This window comes from Drosophila mojavensis, unplaced genomic scaffold, assembly GCF_018153725.1.
Source record: "Drosophila mojavensis isolate 15081-1352.22 unplaced genomic scaffold, ASM1815372v1 contig_74, whole genome shotgun sequence".
NCBI classification, from domain to species: domain Eukaryota; kingdom Metazoa; phylum Arthropoda; class Insecta; order Diptera; family Drosophilidae; genus Drosophila; species Drosophila mojavensis.
The window spans coordinates 50,717-66,132 of NW_025318899.1; the positions used below are offsets into that span (position 1 = coordinate 50,717).

The 15,416-nt window shown below is 39.3% G+C and overlaps 6 protein-coding genes across 6 annotated transcripts; 3 read left to right on the forward strand and 3 right to left on the reverse strand.

Moving 5' to 3' along the window:
• The first annotated feature begins 397 nt into the window (after positions 1–397).
• On the forward strand, positions 398–1,546 carry LOC6586346 (translocon-associated protein subunit beta). Its single transcript, XM_002011926.4, has 3 exons — positions 398–516; positions 682–1,057; positions 1,115–1,546. The coding sequence occupies exons 2-3, from the start codon at positions 683–685 to the stop codon at positions 1,310–1,312; spliced, it is 573 nt and encodes a 190-aa protein (XP_002011962.1). The 5' UTR covers positions 398–516; position 682; the 3' UTR covers positions 1,313–1,546.
• LOC6586347 (probable trafficking protein particle complex subunit 2) lies at positions 1,234–2,333 on the reverse strand. Its single transcript, XM_002011927.4, has 2 exons — positions 2,151–2,333; positions 1,234–2,071 (listed from the first exon to the last, which is right to left on the reverse strand). Exons 1-2 carry the CDS (start codon positions 2,235–2,237, stop codon positions 1,739–1,741), a joined length of 420 nt encoding a protein of 139 aa, XP_002011963.1. The 5' UTR covers positions 2,238–2,333; the 3' UTR covers positions 1,234–1,738.
• Positions 2,334–2,558: 225 nt separating this feature from the next.
• LOC6586348 (T-cell activation inhibitor, mitochondrial) lies at positions 2,559–4,344 on the forward strand. The gene is made up of 2 exons (XM_002011928.4): positions 2,559–3,260; positions 3,312–4,344. Exons 1-2 carry the CDS (start codon positions 2,727–2,729, stop codon positions 4,257–4,259), a joined length of 1,482 nt encoding a protein of 493 aa, XP_002011964.1. The 5' UTR covers positions 2,559–2,726; the 3' UTR covers positions 4,260–4,344.
• Positions 4,264–5,343, reverse strand: LOC6586349. Its single transcript, XM_002011929.4, has one exon. It carries the CDS (start codon positions 5,220–5,222, stop codon positions 4,350–4,352), a length of 873 nt encoding a protein of 290 aa, XP_002011965.4. The 5' UTR covers positions 5,223–5,343; the 3' UTR covers positions 4,264–4,349.
• A 176-nt stretch (positions 5,344–5,519) lies between these two features.
• Positions 5,520–10,351, reverse strand: LOC6586350 (organic cation transporter protein). Its single transcript, XM_002011930.4, has 3 exons — positions 9,805–10,351; positions 6,909–7,351; positions 5,520–6,817 (listed from the first exon to the last, which is right to left on the reverse strand). Exons 1-3 carry the CDS (start codon positions 10,188–10,190, stop codon positions 5,670–5,672), a joined length of 1,977 nt encoding a protein of 658 aa, XP_002011966.1. The 5' UTR covers positions 10,191–10,351; the 3' UTR covers positions 5,520–5,669.
• Positions 10,352–14,335: 3,984 nt separating this feature from the next.
• On the forward strand, positions 14,336–15,346 carry LOC6586351 (brachyurin). The gene is made up of 2 exons (XM_002011931.4): positions 14,336–14,915; positions 14,978–15,346. The coding sequence occupies exons 1-2, from the start codon at positions 14,357–14,359 to the stop codon at positions 15,289–15,291; spliced, it is 873 nt and encodes a 290-aa protein (XP_002011967.1). The 5' UTR covers positions 14,336–14,356; the 3' UTR covers positions 15,292–15,346.
• The last annotated feature ends 70 nt before the right edge of the window (positions 15,347–15,416 follow it).

Here is a 15,416-nt window from a genome sequence, read left to right on the forward strand (position 1 = left end):
TGAAGCATAATCGTATATGTTATGTTGATACCAATTTAAGAATTTTACAAATAGCTGAATATGAAAACTTTTAAGCTGATCCATTGCATGTAGGGTGACAATGTCATTCAAGGGCAACCACAGGTGCCGGCAACATGATCCACCCCCACCGCCTTGTATCTGTCCTAAAAGTTGTTATTACTTTTTTTTTATTATATAAAGCGCATTGAAAAAATGAAATAGAATTTTACATATTAAAAAATTAATGTAATTCATAGATAATCAACGCGTAAACATAAATTTCGTTTGTTATTATTTTGGAGCCAAACAGCTGGGCTCCCAGTTTTGTTGCATTGCTGACTGCCGACGTGCTATCGTTATCGATGCCTGTAGTATCGATGCGAAATGTATTTGTACGAAGTTTGACAGCCGACAGTTTACACGTCACAAAGCAGCCACGAGAAAGTAGCGGTCTCTATCATTAAGCTGAATTTAGTTTAACACACATACCTGCAGCATTAAGTAACTACATTTAGTGTAAGTTGCCAAGAAATAAATATAATATTATAGTATTCTAGTGGCTGGCAAGTACTTATTTGCTATCCTTGGGTTAATAAACCAAATAATTACACGCGACGCCGCTTTCATCGAACCTTCCACGTCAACAAAAAGTGAAACGTTCCGAAATATTGTATATTTTAGCATGTTCAAAAAAACGATAGCGCTTTGCGCCTTGTTCGCTGTAATCAGTGTTTGTGTCTCCGAGGATGAGACACGTGCTCGCCTGCTGGTCTCTAAGCAGATCCTTAACAAATATCTCGTCGAGAAGAGCGATTTGTTAGTGCGCTATACAATTTTTAATGTAGGCAATGGGGCGGCTACAAATGTGCAGCTAGTGGACAACGGCTTCCATCCCGATGCCTTTGAGGTGGTCGGGGGCCAGCCATCAGCTACTGTGGAACGTATCGCACCGCAAACAAATTTTACTCATGTCCTGGTAGTGCGGCCCAAGGCTTTTGGCTATTTCAACTTCACAGCAGCCGAGGTTTCCTACAAGCCCATCGAGGAGGCTGAGATGGTATATTTTCTGTATATAGATTCTCTCACTACTTGGCTAACACGATTTCACTTGCAGCTCCAATTGGCCATTAGCTCAGAACCTGGAGAAGGTGGTATTGTAAATCTGAATGAGTACAACAAACGTTTCTCTTCCCATTTCTTCGATTGGGTGGCCTTTGCCATTATGACGCTGCCTTCTTTGGCCATTCCACTCATCTTGTGGCACTCTTCCAAAACTAAATATGAGCGCCATGGAAAGAACAAAAAGCATTAAGCACCAACCAACAAGATATTGCTAAAGTTCCATACAATATCGCCGTTTTAATTAAAAATCGTTTCATACCTCGTACATTCAACCACACACCCATAGATTATTTTAAAAATTGTAAAGCGTTAAATCGTTTTAGATTTGATACGAAATGAGAATTCAAGAAATCCACTGAAAGTTTATACTTTTTTTTTGTCGTTAAACTGCTTTTCTAAATAAAAAACTTAAATAAAAATTAAACGGCAAGTGTTATGAATGTATGGTATGAATTATTAATGAAATATTTGTGCCTAAGTATGTCCCATGCTTTGGCCTTTTTTTCTCATTTAATTTGTTTAACAATAAAATCTTTGACTCGAATTTTTTTTGTGTTTTAGAATGGTTTGTTTTAATTGAATTTTTATTACAAATGCTTATAATACAATTAGTATATTACGATAACAAATACTTGCGCCCAAAGATATCCGATTTCTTATCAAACATCAGCGATTTAATGGGCGTGTTAATTTTGTAGAAGGCGTTCATAGAATGCTTAATATACGTATCGTACATTTCATTAAAGAAGTTCTTTATGCCCTCATCGTTTTTATTGTCGTGCACAATGATGAAGCGTATCTGTGACGCTGTAATGAAAGCGGACACAAACCATTGATTAAAACGATCTATGCTTTTCAATTGCATATTAGCTGTTTTCCATTTGTGCTCATCTACCAAATCTAATGCAGCATGCGCTATAAACTGGTTAAGATGCCTGTGATCCTCCTTCTGCAATACAATTTTGTGTGAAATAAAACGCACTTCACCTCTGTTGGTTATATATTATACTATATATTAATGTATTTACGCGCTGTTCTTTGTTAACTGTGCTGAACTCTTTTTCGAATATGGGATTGTCATTGTGCCCAACTATAACAAAATAGTAAGTGGACATTGTGAATATTAAATTAAATAAATAAATTCACAGATACTACTAAAATGTATTTGCCGCTGATTGAAATTCTGGCTACGCTGATCTCCAAGCGTTGCCACCTCTGTGGCAGGAATACTGAAATAAGTATGCACCTTTTAGCATGTACATTTTATTGATAATTGAATATAATACTTATACTTAAATAAATACGACGGACTAAACAATATTCGCTAAAAAAAATATTTAAAATATCAATTTGCATTACCCAACTGAAACTAGTAATTGTTGGTATTTTTTCGCTTGCAATGTACGAGCACACAACAGTGCAACAACAATTCTTGCTTTTCTCACGTATACAAATACAAAACGTCAACAGCTGACTGGCAAAAACGTAATTTTTTACTTATAAATCAAATCTTTTAGTAAATAATGAGCAGACGTATGATCGTATGCTGTGTATGTGTGTGGCAGCCGTAATGTGGTGCAGTGAGCTCCTCTATAGCTTACATAATGGCAGCGACATTGCGTCTTAGTGGCGAAATGGTCAAAATCATCATCCATTCCAACTTGCAGGCGCAGGCCATACAAAATGTTGGATTGATCCGAAGGCATCTGAATAGCGAACTTACAACAGCCTTACGCCCATTTTATTTTGCTGTACATCCGGATTTATTTTGCCAGCATCCTGAGCAGAGGCAGACCAACGAGAATTCATTAAAGCTGCTCAGCGCTCATCTGGAGGCGCTGTACCAACAGAGCTATCGCAATGAAGAAGCCGAAGTTTTAAAATTCTATGTGCGGGAGAGTGCGGCTACTGAAAAGCGTGATATGTTTAGGCTGGTTCAGATACGCATGGATCGCAGTACACGTGACCCCAAAAAATTTATACAAGATCTGCTCGAGTCCTGCAATCTATCAACGGATTACATAAAGAGCGTAAAGTCCATGCCGCCAGTAAAACCACAGGAGAGTTTGGCCAACAAACCCAGCTACGATTATTACTACAACACGGACTTTTCTGCTTTTGAAACACAGTTTCGTAATGTAAATATCTATATTAGCGGCTCTATAAAATCTAATGCTCTTATTTTATAGGAAGCAACCAGCGCACGTCCAATTCTCTCCATTTGGATGGAGGAAAACGCTGATAAGGCTAGACAAAGGGCTAAAGAAACATCTGAAATGGAAGCGGAAATTGATAAACTTAAAAACGTGCTCGTCAGAGATTTGCAACTACGCGATGCTCGCTACGAATGTGGCTGGAATATAGAGCATTACAGGGGCTGTCTTAAATCGCTGCAGCGCCTCAGCCAAACCCATGGAACAGTTCTGGAGACATTGCGTAATCGCGTTGTAGTTTTTGCTCCGTTTACAGGCATCAGCTTGGAGGGTCATGTAATGCTGTTCACTGGTGATGTGCAAAACAATTGGATTGACTTTATCAAAAACATTCCGCAACATGATGCCTATTTAAATGTGGTACCAGTCTATGAGCTGACTCTATCCCAGGTTCTGCGCAACATACAGATCGGACGACGTAAATTTATGCCAAAGCAACAGGCGCGTGGCTATGCCAACCATCTTATGAAAGTAACGACGTCCCTCAACGATTTTTTAAGCAAACAATTGTATCCAAAAAGCTGGCCGCAAACGTTGAAAGAATTTACAATTGTTGTCGAATCTGAAGCGGGACCATTGATGGTTAGTCCAACGGGTCAGTTTATCACTCCCGCCACCTGCCCCGGGGTCATACTCGTAGATTTTATAAGTCAAAATATGAAGCTAGCACGTGAACGCATGACCAAATACGAAACGGATAAGCACATCGAGCAACAGCTCATCGAGGAGTCGATCACACGACTGAAACTGCAATCATTAACTAAGGACGATGCCGTAACTCCAGACAAGATGATAACTGCGCTACGTGATCTACGCCTGTGCCAGCCTGAGCATTTCGTTCACATCAAGCTGCATATATCCCATTACTATTCGGTGTTAACCGATGGTATTGTCTGTATACCATGGGATTTCATGCAAAAGTAGTAAGTAGCGTTAGCTTAAAAATTCTTGTGCCTTTCGATTAGTGACAATAATCACAATAATAAATTAGTTTGATCATAAGCGTAAAGTTAGTTAGTTTGTAAATTTGCCTAGAAATACGTTATTCATGTTTATGTTATGCCTGTTGAGTGTATGTAATATATATATATATATATAATGTTCAAAAGTAGGCATCTCCAGCAACTGACGAAGATTATCATGCACTGCTGCTTGTGCATCCACATTTGATTTCAACTCGGTGCGCTGCAGCAGCTGAAGATTGGCTAACGTCAATTGCGTGACGCTGCCACTAAAGTTACCTAGACGTTGCACTACACTGAGAGATGACTCAAGCGCCAATACTAGATTAAAAACTGCTTCCAATATATCGCGTAAGTAGTCCAGGGTGCTTAGGGTAAGTCGCTGAAGCAAGGAGTCGACTTTTGGAAAACTCGCGCTGCGGCTATCCGTGTGAAAGGGAGCCGCCAGCAAATGAGCGCTGCGCCCAACAAACTCCTGGTAGACCTGCACCAGTAACGCTGAAGGCATCTGCGGCTGTTGTGTAAGCTGGCTATACAGATCCAGTACCTTGAGAGGATCATAGATTTGCCTCATCTGTTGCAGCTCTTGCCACAGGGCTTCATAAACGGCTTGCTTTAGTTGCAACGTGCGCGTCTGACTGGCTAGTTGTAAGACAAAACGTCCGCGCTCCCAATCCCCATTGATTTCAGCGCGAATAATGTCCTTCAAGCTAAGTGGCGGCGTAATCTCTGTGGTCTCTGGAGTCCTTTTGCCTTCCACATTGATTTGCAGTATCACATCTACCGTAGAAGATGATGCATTCAGCACAGCCAGCAGTCTATTATTACTGTTGTTGGCATATCCATATCCTCCTCTCAAAGCTAGGAGCAACACCAGATAGACTACTGTTGACATTGTTAACTGCCGTTCAATTTGGCAGCACATGGCTTCTTATACCGAACAAATGGGAGCGGTTTTCATCTGTAATTTAGTCGAATATTTGCATTGGAATTTCTTGGTAAGTGGGATACTGATAAAACAAATAAATAAGCGTCATTTAATTGTTTGTAATGCAATAATCTATTATTTTCAACTACTATAAATCTTATTCCAATTTAAAAAGTAAACAGAGAGCGCCAGCTGGCGTCGAAAATTGTGCACTAAAATCTACGGCTATAATTAACAGACACTTCTACAACAGGTGGCGGTAAAAATTATCGATAGCTACTCGTAATTCAAATGTTATTGGCTAAAGTTTTTTATTAGGCCAAATGACAATGCAGTTCCTTAGAATTAATATCACAAAAACATACTTAGCTTAATCGGACTATGAAAAATGCAAAAATACCTAAATGAATGAGTCGCTATCGCTATTAAATACTAATAGGCTGTTTAAAGTTTGGTGGAGTTACGCGATTGAATTGAACGCCGTAAAATGCTCGAGCGCAGCTCACCGCGTGTAGATGCAGTTAGCGAAGCGCCCGTTTGAGTGCCACGCACAAACGCCGGCGAACGCACCTCCTCTACATCAGTATTGCATTTATCCTCATTGTTTAGCTGCTTGGCTAGACAGGGAAAATCCCAAATGCTCTGACCACGTCCAAACTCCTCGCCATCGCTCAGTGTCTGTGGCAATTGGTGATTCAGTGTCTCCGGCAGCAGCAGCGCCAGCAAGCCACCCGCTATACCCAGCAGACCCAAGATGATAAGCGGCAGTGCAGGCGATATGTTAGCTAAATATACAACAAACGGTGCTATAATGCTGGCCACATAGCCCATGATGTGTATAAAGGCAACGCCCTGAGCACGCACTACAGTGGGTAATATCTCAGCTGCATACTGCAGTCCAATATTATAGCTAATGTTCACAAAGAAACGACCCATTATAGCCAACGTAGCGGAATATACGCCTACCGGTGCTATTGTAGCCAGAAGACTAAAGATGCCACTGGCAACCATTGAGCCGCAAGCCAACCAACGCCGTCCGAAGCGATCTAGTGTAACAGTAAGTAAAGTATCTGCAGGTAGCTCCGTAAAACTGGCCACAGTAAAGGTGAAGAAGATGTCCAGACCGAGAGAGCCGACATTACGTACATGACCATCAAAGACCAACGATATAGCCATCCAGATGACAATAAGCAGCAAAGTGGTGCGTCGCAAGCGTGGAGATTTGAAGAGATCCAGAACAGAGTAACTAGCATTCTGTTCCTGCTCCTGGTCCCGCATACGCTGGCAGCTGTCCCTAAAGTTCTGATACGTTTGTTTCGGAACATGACGACCATTTCGACGTTCCAGCTGGCGCAGTATAGAAATGGCTTTATCTACCTTGCCCTGAGAGACAAGCCAACGCGCCGATTCGGGCACAATGAGAGGCGTAAACACCACCAACAGCAATGGAGCTGAGGTAATGATGGTTAAAAGCTTCCAATCGGCGACAAAATACGCAATCCAGGGCAATAAACAGGCGGCGCCTGTAAAGAATATGGCGATGGACATGTTGGCAACAAAAGTACGGTATTTGGGGCCCACATATTCGAGCACTGCGAAAAGAAAATAAAAAATCATATTGATAATATTTATATATATGTATATATACATATCGAGCAGAGAAAGAGACACACTTTCACTTACCTAGTATGTACATCATGGTAAAGCAATTATCGAATGCAAATCCTACAAAGAAACGCATTGTGGCAAATTGCCAAAAGTTTTTAGCAAATGCAGTTGCGACACCCGAAAGTAATCCCATTAGATTACAACAAATGAGAGCTGGAATACGGCCAAAGCGATCAGCTATCCAGCCAAAGAGCAAGCCCCCAACAATGGCACCCAGAAAGAAAATGGATTGAGCATAGGTGGGTAACGCAGCATCATCGCAGACCCAATTCTGTTCAGTGGCCACCGTGGAGTAAGGTATTTCCGTAAAATTATATGACCAGCCATTGCGACATTTGACACGTGGCCAGTTTGGATCTGCCATAATTTTGCCCTGGGCCATGAGTTCCGTATAGTTGACATCGTACATATAGCAATTGTTGTACTCCCCATTTACCATGGGAATCGACAGGGCCAATCTGTGTGCGGGCAAATTGAATAAAAGGTGTTGCAATTGGGTTAGTCAAGTTTCGAGTAACGAACGTCGACGGTCATGAGCCCACCAAGGTCAGCGACGCATTGTCTATCCGACAACTGAGAGCTAAGAGCTTGGATAGCATAATTATCTTGTGATCTTGACAAAAATGTTTGACGATTCAATCATGCTGTTAACTCTATGTACATACATATGTCTAAAATTATAGTTAGGTAAGATTGATGACTTGGCGAGGTAGAGCGAGGCGAGGATTGTGAGAGGATTTAAATGCCTTATGACGGCACAGTATTTGTATTATTTATTTTACTCTATTCTATTCTCTATTCTCCCTCTACTCCATTGAGTATTATTGAAACTCTATAAATTCTTATTTATTTTTAAATATAAAAATATATTTGTCTATATCTTTGTTTTTAAGAGACATTTTAGTAGTATAAGTATATATGTTTTCAGTGTACATAAATGGATATATGTATATTTAAGATAAAGTTGTATCTCACACTCAAATTAACAAACAGTTTGACAGTTTATTTATTTATTTTATTTTTTTATAAGATCAACAATTCACTTAACATCGTCTTTATTTTTTATGTAAATACTTTTACTGTGTGGCACAGTTGAATTGAACGCTTGTTTGAGTTGAGCTCAATTTCAGTAAGATTTAAAATTGTGGACGAACTCATAGCCGAGAGGTGACAGTATACAAAATATACCACTGATTTAAACTCATGTGGGTTTTATTGCTAATTTTATATAATATACTTTTATTTATACATTTTATTCATATTAGTATAAAACTGGTTATAAGACACAATCATATAATTGACCATAATTCATAGCCCTAAGTACTACTTCTACGAATTTCTTTTGATAATTTTGATAAAAGACGATTAGAGACAGAGACGAAAAGAGAAACGGAAAAATAGAAAGAGAGGGGAAGAGAGAGATTTTAGTACAACTCCCTAATGATATATTCAAATATAAATTACGAAATTCCATTAAGAATCATATATGCCAAGAATCAATAAGTTTTGAGTATCATGCCGTCATTGCTATCTGGCCATGCAGATTGTAGTGAGTATGTATATAAATATATTTTTTTCTTTATTTTCTGTTTTCCCTCGGAGGCGCCAATATTTAATCTAGTTTATATTCTTTTCGCTTATACCCATTTTGAGTGTATTCGAGTTTCGGTGTTTGGCTGTTGTCGTTTGACGTTTCTATCATCGGAAAATTTGTAGCTCGTGTTTGGTATCGCCACACAACATTAGTTAGTTAGTTGTTCATATTCATTTGATGTTGTTGTCGTTGTTACCACGATTATTTCACTTGTGCGTCAACTGCGCTGAAATTGCGCTGCGGCTGCGCAGTCGCAACATGCGCTGCTAATTATGGCCTGGCTTACCTGGCTGGTCTACCTAACTGGCGGGCTAGCTAGCTGCTTATCTAACTGTCTCTGCCACTATTTGAATTTGCCTCAGCTTTGAGCAAAGTTCCCCCGATACTCTGCCTCATAAGGTTCTTTTAGCTGGGGTGATTAAAAACTAAAATTTAAAAACCTACAATCGTTTTGCAAGGTTAGACGTCATTCTAAGCCGCAGAACTTGGACGAGTTAATGACTTTGATCAGAACTCTCGAATTTATTTCGTTTTCGTGTTTGATTTGAAATTTGCTTAGATCAATCATTATTGGGCGCTCCAAAAATGTTATTATGAACTAGTTTTTATAATAGCTGCGCTTAAATATTTCACAAAAGTTAAATTTAATTCTTATTACTTCATTCTGACACCGCCCTGTCGAACTCAAGGCGTTGTCAACCAAAGGGGTTTTTAAGACATTGAGCGATATTTTAAAAGTTTTGCTAAATGGCAATAATAAATAAATAAATTACTTCCGGATGATTGAGAACCGCACTGAAACTCAAATAGAAATTTTCATTAAGTCTACAGAGTATTTCTCTCATATATAATAGATATTTACGGCTTACAACATGAGAAATAAAGTTCTATTTAAATGTTAAACAAGCAGGAACTTGAAAACAAGTCCGAATATAAAATCATTTTGTCTTAGCTACTTGTTATATGCATATTCTTAAGACTATAGTTTTTGAGATTTTTGCAAATAGTTATAAGAGAGAGAGCACATTTTAAAATCGTTCAAATTTTTATAGTTTCTTTAAGAATGAAGCCATCAACATGCCAATAAGCCTTAAATAAAACTGACAACATCAGCATAAAATCACATGAAGTATTAAAACTATGCGCTTTGGATTGAGATTGCAAAAACAACATTCTAAACAACAAGTGCATGGTCTAGTAGCAGTTATTAAATGTCTTAAGCTAACCAGTCAGCCAGCTTGCCAAGAGAAACTGGCCCAGCCAACTGTAATGATTCACACTCAGAGTACTCAAAGTTTTAATAGTCGCAAAGCTCACCTTGCCTCCACATCGAGTGCATCCAACTCGGGTACATGGCACCAATGCTGCTCCGGTATAAGTGTCATAAAGATTTGTGAGAAATACACAAAGGCCACGAAGAACGAGAAGGGAATCATGCACAGGAATAAAATCTTCTGATATCTTCCAAATTCGCCAATCAATGGTAGGAGATCATCGAAATCCATGACGGGGGCTGCGAGTGCTCGCTGCTCTTTGTTTTTTTTGCCCGATAAATCCAATTGGAGGTCCTTGTTACCACCGCTGCGACGCCGCGGTTGATTCTCTGCCGCTATTGCTCCACCGCCTCCACCGACTCCATGTGGTGGCTCTTCGTGTTTATATGCTTCATTGATGAAGTATGCTTGCTTCGCTTGACCTTCCATGTTCACTGACCTTCGCCGTTAACTGTGTCACTTGTCTATGCTTGTGGCTTTTGAATTGTAAGCTGTACGTATTCGCTACGATAAAAAATTCACAGAAAAAGGCGCAATCCGTTCAAAAAGTATATAACTAAAGACACGAACTCGAGAGCGCACGCGCGCGTTTCCGTTAATGTTCTGCAACTGAGCTGAGCACGCGCACCGGATGGCGTTTTTATATATCAGCCACGATTCGAGCCGAACAACGTTAGCTTCGTTGGCTTCACCTGTCGTTAAGAATAACAGCCACGAGAATTGGCAATGCCCCGGTAGCGAAAGCTGAACAGCTGTTCTCGCCGTCCAGCTGCGAAACCGGTCTCATAAAGCCTAAGCATTATATGATCTTGATCAGCTGGTTGCCATTACTTTGATAATACATATATACTATATATAGATATCGACATATTTATAACGAAACGCTCCTCCACCTGGGCCTGAATCATCCATAAACAATGCCACCAAGTCTTCCCAATTAACATAAGTGAAGACCAACAAACTCTAAAGCGTCACAATATCCATTCATATTTAAGATTTGGGGATTAACCCCCAATCACCGCAGCTGCCATAGTCTGGCTGACTCACATGCAGCGTCCACTCAAAATACCGTCAAAAACCACCTACTTGATATTCACATTTGTTTTTATTAAATATATATATGTATAAGTAAATTAATTGTGTGTCTGCCCCAAAGCCTCAGAATTGTGTTGCTCGAATCTTGCATAAATTTTGCATAATTAGTGATAACTGTATTTTCTGCACTAATTATGCGACTCAATCCAAGCCTGTTTTCCCATACCTATTTGACCGAATATTTGATGCACCTAGGGTATCTAAAATTCATGCTTGTCGCTGTATAGCAACACCCATTTGTTTTGCGTTACAAGTGCGAAAGTAGTTAAAAGCACAGCATAAACACTAGTTAAATCTAGTTTCAGTATTGTTATAATTTTATTTTTACAATAATTTTCGTTTTATTTTTTTTTTATGTTTTAATTTACCTGCTGTACTCATGCATTAAATGTTTTAATTGGCACCGTTTGCGTCACAACTCAAGGACAATAACATTTCACGTTCTCAAATGGGTTCATAGCCATACGCACTTGTATAGATTCGAGCTTAAACTTGAGATCTAAATGGTGAAACGAGATACAAAATGAGCTTTCAGATTTGAGTTTCGAGATATTTGCAATGGTGGCTACTTTGATTTTGCTTTAAATGCCATTTTATATTGATAAATTTTCAATATTCAACAAGTAAGAAAGCTATAGTCGGGACTGCTCGACTACGAAATCCCCTGAACTCTTCTAAAAATTGATATTTCACTAACTATTCGCCTGTTTCTGCTTACACAAGATATAATAAATAATAAAATATTGGGTTTTTATCGTTTCTTGGAGAAAAACTCGAAAATAATTTTAAGTCTCTAGTTTATATATCTTCTAAGATCGACGCGTTCATATATACGGACGGACGGACGGACGGACGGACGGACGGACGGACAGCAAACGGACAGGATCATGTTTTTAAATTTTTTTTATACATCCCTTTATCTTTTTTACAGAGCATTCAAAAGTCACATTAAACTTATGAAGGTGTGTATTCAGGGTATTCAGATTAATTTGACCTTCAGTTAAACAAATGAATATTATATAAATCAAAATCAAAATCAGTTTCCGTTTTAATTCTTTGCTTTGCATAGAAAATTGATACTATTATTATTTTTATGAGTGTTTATAATACTTATAATATACGATACACGACAAAAAGCTAAAACCGCTTTATTAAATGCAAATTTGTTTGAGGTGTAAGGAAGTAAGTACATAATAAAATATATGAATGCCTCTATCGGCTATGTGTCTATGTCTCCATAAATCTCCCTAGGCAGGTGTTAATTAGTAGAGTATTTGAAGTGTACTAATTAGATATTATATATTTGGTTTGTGAATGGAGATAAATAAATTACTTTTGTTTCAATTTTTATACCCTGAACCCATTGAAGATGGGAAATCAGGGTATAATGGTTTTGTTAAAAGTGTGTAACAGGCAGAAGGAGGCGTGACAGACCCCACAAAGTATATATATTCTTGATCAGGGCGACGAGAGCTGAGTCTATTTAGCCCTGTCTGTCTGAGCTAAAGACTTGAAATTTTGTTTCCTAGGTCGGTGTATATCACGCGTATATCGTTTTTCTCCCAATATCGATAACTACTCCCGATATTTTGTTGTCGATACAAACCCTTACCGAAAAGTAGTTAATTAATTGTATCTCCTACACCTTTAGAGCTACAGTCTCCAAACTTAAATGGAACCTTATATGTATTTTATATAATTTCGATTTTTGTTGTAATTTAACCCCCACCCCTATATCCAACCCCTCACCCACATATTTGTACTTTGGCACCTGCACGCATATCAATGTCTACAAGTTTCATGGAGATAGTCGACATCAACAACAAGAAAAGACAAGAAAAGTTATTAACCAATTAAGTTCCCATAGTTCGCCCACTCTGCAGTCCACGCGTATTTATGTATGCGTGCATACCTATGTATGTGTGTGTTTCTTGTGTAAGCAGAAAGACGCGAATATCAATTCTTAGATGAGTTCAGTAGATCTCGTAGTCGAGCAGTCTCGACTAGAGCTTTCTTACTTGTTTATTCTAATTTGCTACACTCGATTTAGACATATTAACGGATTCACAAATTTCTGATTGAATATTAATATGGATACGGTTCTAATTAGTTTTGCGTCATTTCTTTATTTTTATTTTATTTACTTAGGCAATTTGGCAAAAAAAAAACAAGTAAGAAGGCTCCAGTCGAGACTGTTCGACTAGGGGATACCCTGAACCCTCCAAGCTGATATTCTAATCATTCTGGACTTCTTTTATGCACACATACATACACATGCACTTATAAGCACGCGTTCTGCTGACTGCGCAGCTAGCAGCGGCTGCGCTGGGCTGCGCTGCAATGCTGGCAATATTATGAGAATTTATTTGTTGAATAACTTCTTTTGTAGATATACAATCTTAAATGTGTGTACATTCCAAAGCACAAGTCTCTAGTACTTGAAATGCGTTTTTTTACAAATTGGGGGCGAAGGAGCGTAATATGGATACGGTTCTAATTAGTTTTGCGTCATTTCTTTATTTTTATTTTATTTACTTAGGCAATTTGGCAAAAAAAAAAAAAAACAAGTAAGAAGGCTCCAGTCGAGACTGCTCGACTAGGGGATACCCTGAACCCTCCAAGCTGATATTCTAATCATTCTGGACTTCTTTTATGCACACATACATACACATGCACTTATAAGCACGCGTTCTGCTGACTGCGCAGCTAGCAGCGGCTGCGCTTGGGCTGCGCTGCAATGCGGGCAATATTATGAGAATTTATTTGTTGAATAACTTCTTTTGTAGATATACAATCTTAAATGTGTGTACATTCCAAAGCACAAGTCTCTAGTACTTGAAATGCGTTTTTTACAAATTGGGGGCGAAGGGGGCGTGGTATCCAAAATCTGTAAATTAGAAAATCTTTGTATTCATTAACGTACAACGTAAATTTGAAGTCTCCAGGTCTAAAAGTGTTCAAATTAGGCTGAAAAAACAATGTCGATTTTTCGATTATTCTCGATAAAAAAGTTATCGATTGAGTTATCGAAAAAATAGGATAAACTTGTACTGCCTATGGTATACACGAGTATGCATGCCAAATTTCAGCTCTCTAGCTCTTATATCTTCTGAGATCTTTTTGCTCATACGGACGGACGGACAGACGGACAGGGCTATATCGACTCAACTCGTCGTCTATATACTTTGTGGGGTCTGCGATGATTCCTTCTGCCTGTTACATACTTTTCACAAAACCATTATACCCTGATTTCCCATTTTCAATGGGCTCAGTGTATAATAATAACAATGTTCCTTTCAAGGAATTTCCCATTTATAGGTTTATTAAGTAGCACACGCCAATTATCAAGGCATCGGAACTAGAAATAGCTACAATCAGTATTCCATTGTAAATCAAATGATTAGGAATATGCGATAGCTCAAGATATATGATGCAGTTGCCAAGCTTTATTTGCTATAAAAGATCGTCGACTTGGCCAAGTTTCTTCAGTTGTTTTCATCATGAAATTCGCTTGTGCATCGATTCTGCTTCTTGTTGCCGTTGTCGGCACCAACGCCGTGGACTGGAAGTCCCTCAAGTCGTTGGACGTTGATGTCAAAGTGCCTATGATTCGTCGTCACGATTCACCAGCTGGGCGCATCACCAGTGGCCAGATTGCTGCACGTAATCAATTCCCTTATCAGGCGGGACTCATGCTCTACGTCGATGGAGGAGCTGCCTGGTGTGGAGGCACTGTGATCAGCGAACGCTATATTCTTACGGCTGCTCACTGCACAGACTCTCTAACCACCGGCGTGGATGTCTATCTGGGCGCATGGGATCGCACCAATAAGAAGGAGGAAGGTCAACAGATTATTTTTGTGCAGACCAAATCCGTGATTGTGCATGAGAAGTGGGACCCGTCCACCATCACTAATGATATCTCTCTTATCAAGCTGCCTGTGGAAATTGTATTCAACGAATATATTCAACCAGCCAAGCTGCCTGTCAAGAGTGGCCAGTACAGCACATATGCTGGCGAACAGGCTATTGCCTCTGGCTGGGGCAAGACTTCCGATCGTAAGCTCTAAATTAGATTTCTTTTCGAAGTAGTTAGCTTGCTATATGCTATATTTTTTTAGAGGCAAGTGGTGCCACTGACATATTGCAGTATATTACTGTCCCCATCATGAACAACTCAGGCTGCTCACCTTGGTACATTGGTGCCGTGAGCTCAACGAACATTTGCATTAAGACCACTGGCGGCACTTCCACTTGCAACGGCGACTCCGGCGGCCCTTTGGTATTAAATGATGGCAGCAACACCTTAATTGGCGCCACTTCCTTTGGCATTGCTCTTGGCTGCGAGGTTGGCTGGCCAGGTGTGTTCACACGCATCACCTCCTACTTGGACTGGATCGAACAAAACTCCGGTGTCGTTAACAAGGGCATCTAATTGTTAAAGCGTGCTTAGAATAAAAGCTTACATTGTCGCATGAATATAAAAATAATCGTTTATTTTGGTTTTTCTGGCTATTAGGTGGATAAATTTTATAATTTTATAAGAATAAGAAAAATGAT

What these genes read in the sequence shown, in the direction of transcription:
- LOC6586350 (XM_002011930.4), bottom strand. Translation starts at nt 10,190, where the DNA reads ATGGAAGGTCAAGCGAAGCAAGCATACTTCATCAATGAAGCATATAAA. An exon ending in GCACTCGATGTGGAGGCAAG is followed by an intron (nt 7,352 to 9,804) that starts GTGAGCTTTGCG and finishes GCCCGCACACAG; the next exon opens with ATTGGCCCTGTCGATTCCCA. An exon ending in TACCATGATGTACATACTAG is followed by an intron (nt 6,818 to 6,908) that starts GTAAGTGAAAGT and finishes TTCTTTTCGCAG; the next exon opens with TGCTCGAATATGTGGGCCCC.
- LOC6586346 (XM_002011926.4), top strand. Translation starts at nt 683, where the DNA reads ATGTTCAAAAAAACGATAGCGCTTTGCGCCTTGTTCGCTGTAATCAGT. An exon ending in CCATCGAGGAGGCTGAGATG is followed by an intron (nt 1,058 to 1,114) that starts GTATATTTTCTG and finishes TTTCACTTGCAG; the next exon opens with CTCCAATTGGCCATTAGCTC.
- LOC6586349 (XM_002011929.4), bottom strand. Translation starts at nt 5,222, where the DNA reads ATGTGCTGCCAAATTGAACGGCAGTTAACAATGTCAACAGTAGTCTAT.
- LOC6586351 (XM_002011931.4), top strand. Translation starts at nt 14,357, where the DNA reads ATGAAATTCGCTTGTGCATCGATTCTGCTTCTTGTTGCCGTTGTCGGC. An exon ending in CTGGGGCAAGACTTCCGATC is followed by an intron (nt 14,916 to 14,977) that starts GTAAGCTCTAAA and finishes ATATTTTTTTAG; the next exon opens with AGGCAAGTGGTGCCACTGAC.
- LOC6586348 (XM_002011928.4), top strand. Translation starts at nt 2,727, where the DNA reads ATGGCAGCGACATTGCGTCTTAGTGGCGAAATGGTCAAAATCATCATC. An exon ending in TTGAAACACAGTTTCGTAAT is followed by an intron (nt 3,261 to 3,311) that starts GTAAATATCTAT and finishes CTTATTTTATAG; the next exon opens with GAAGCAACCAGCGCACGTCC.
- LOC6586347 (XM_002011927.4), bottom strand. Translation starts at nt 2,237, where the DNA reads ATGTCCACTTACTATTTTGTTATAGTTGGGCACAATGACAATCCCATA. An exon ending in CAGTTAACAAAGAACAGCGC is followed by an intron (nt 2,072 to 2,150) that starts GTAAATACATTA and finishes ATTGTATTGCAG; the next exon opens with AAGGAGGATCACAGGCATCT.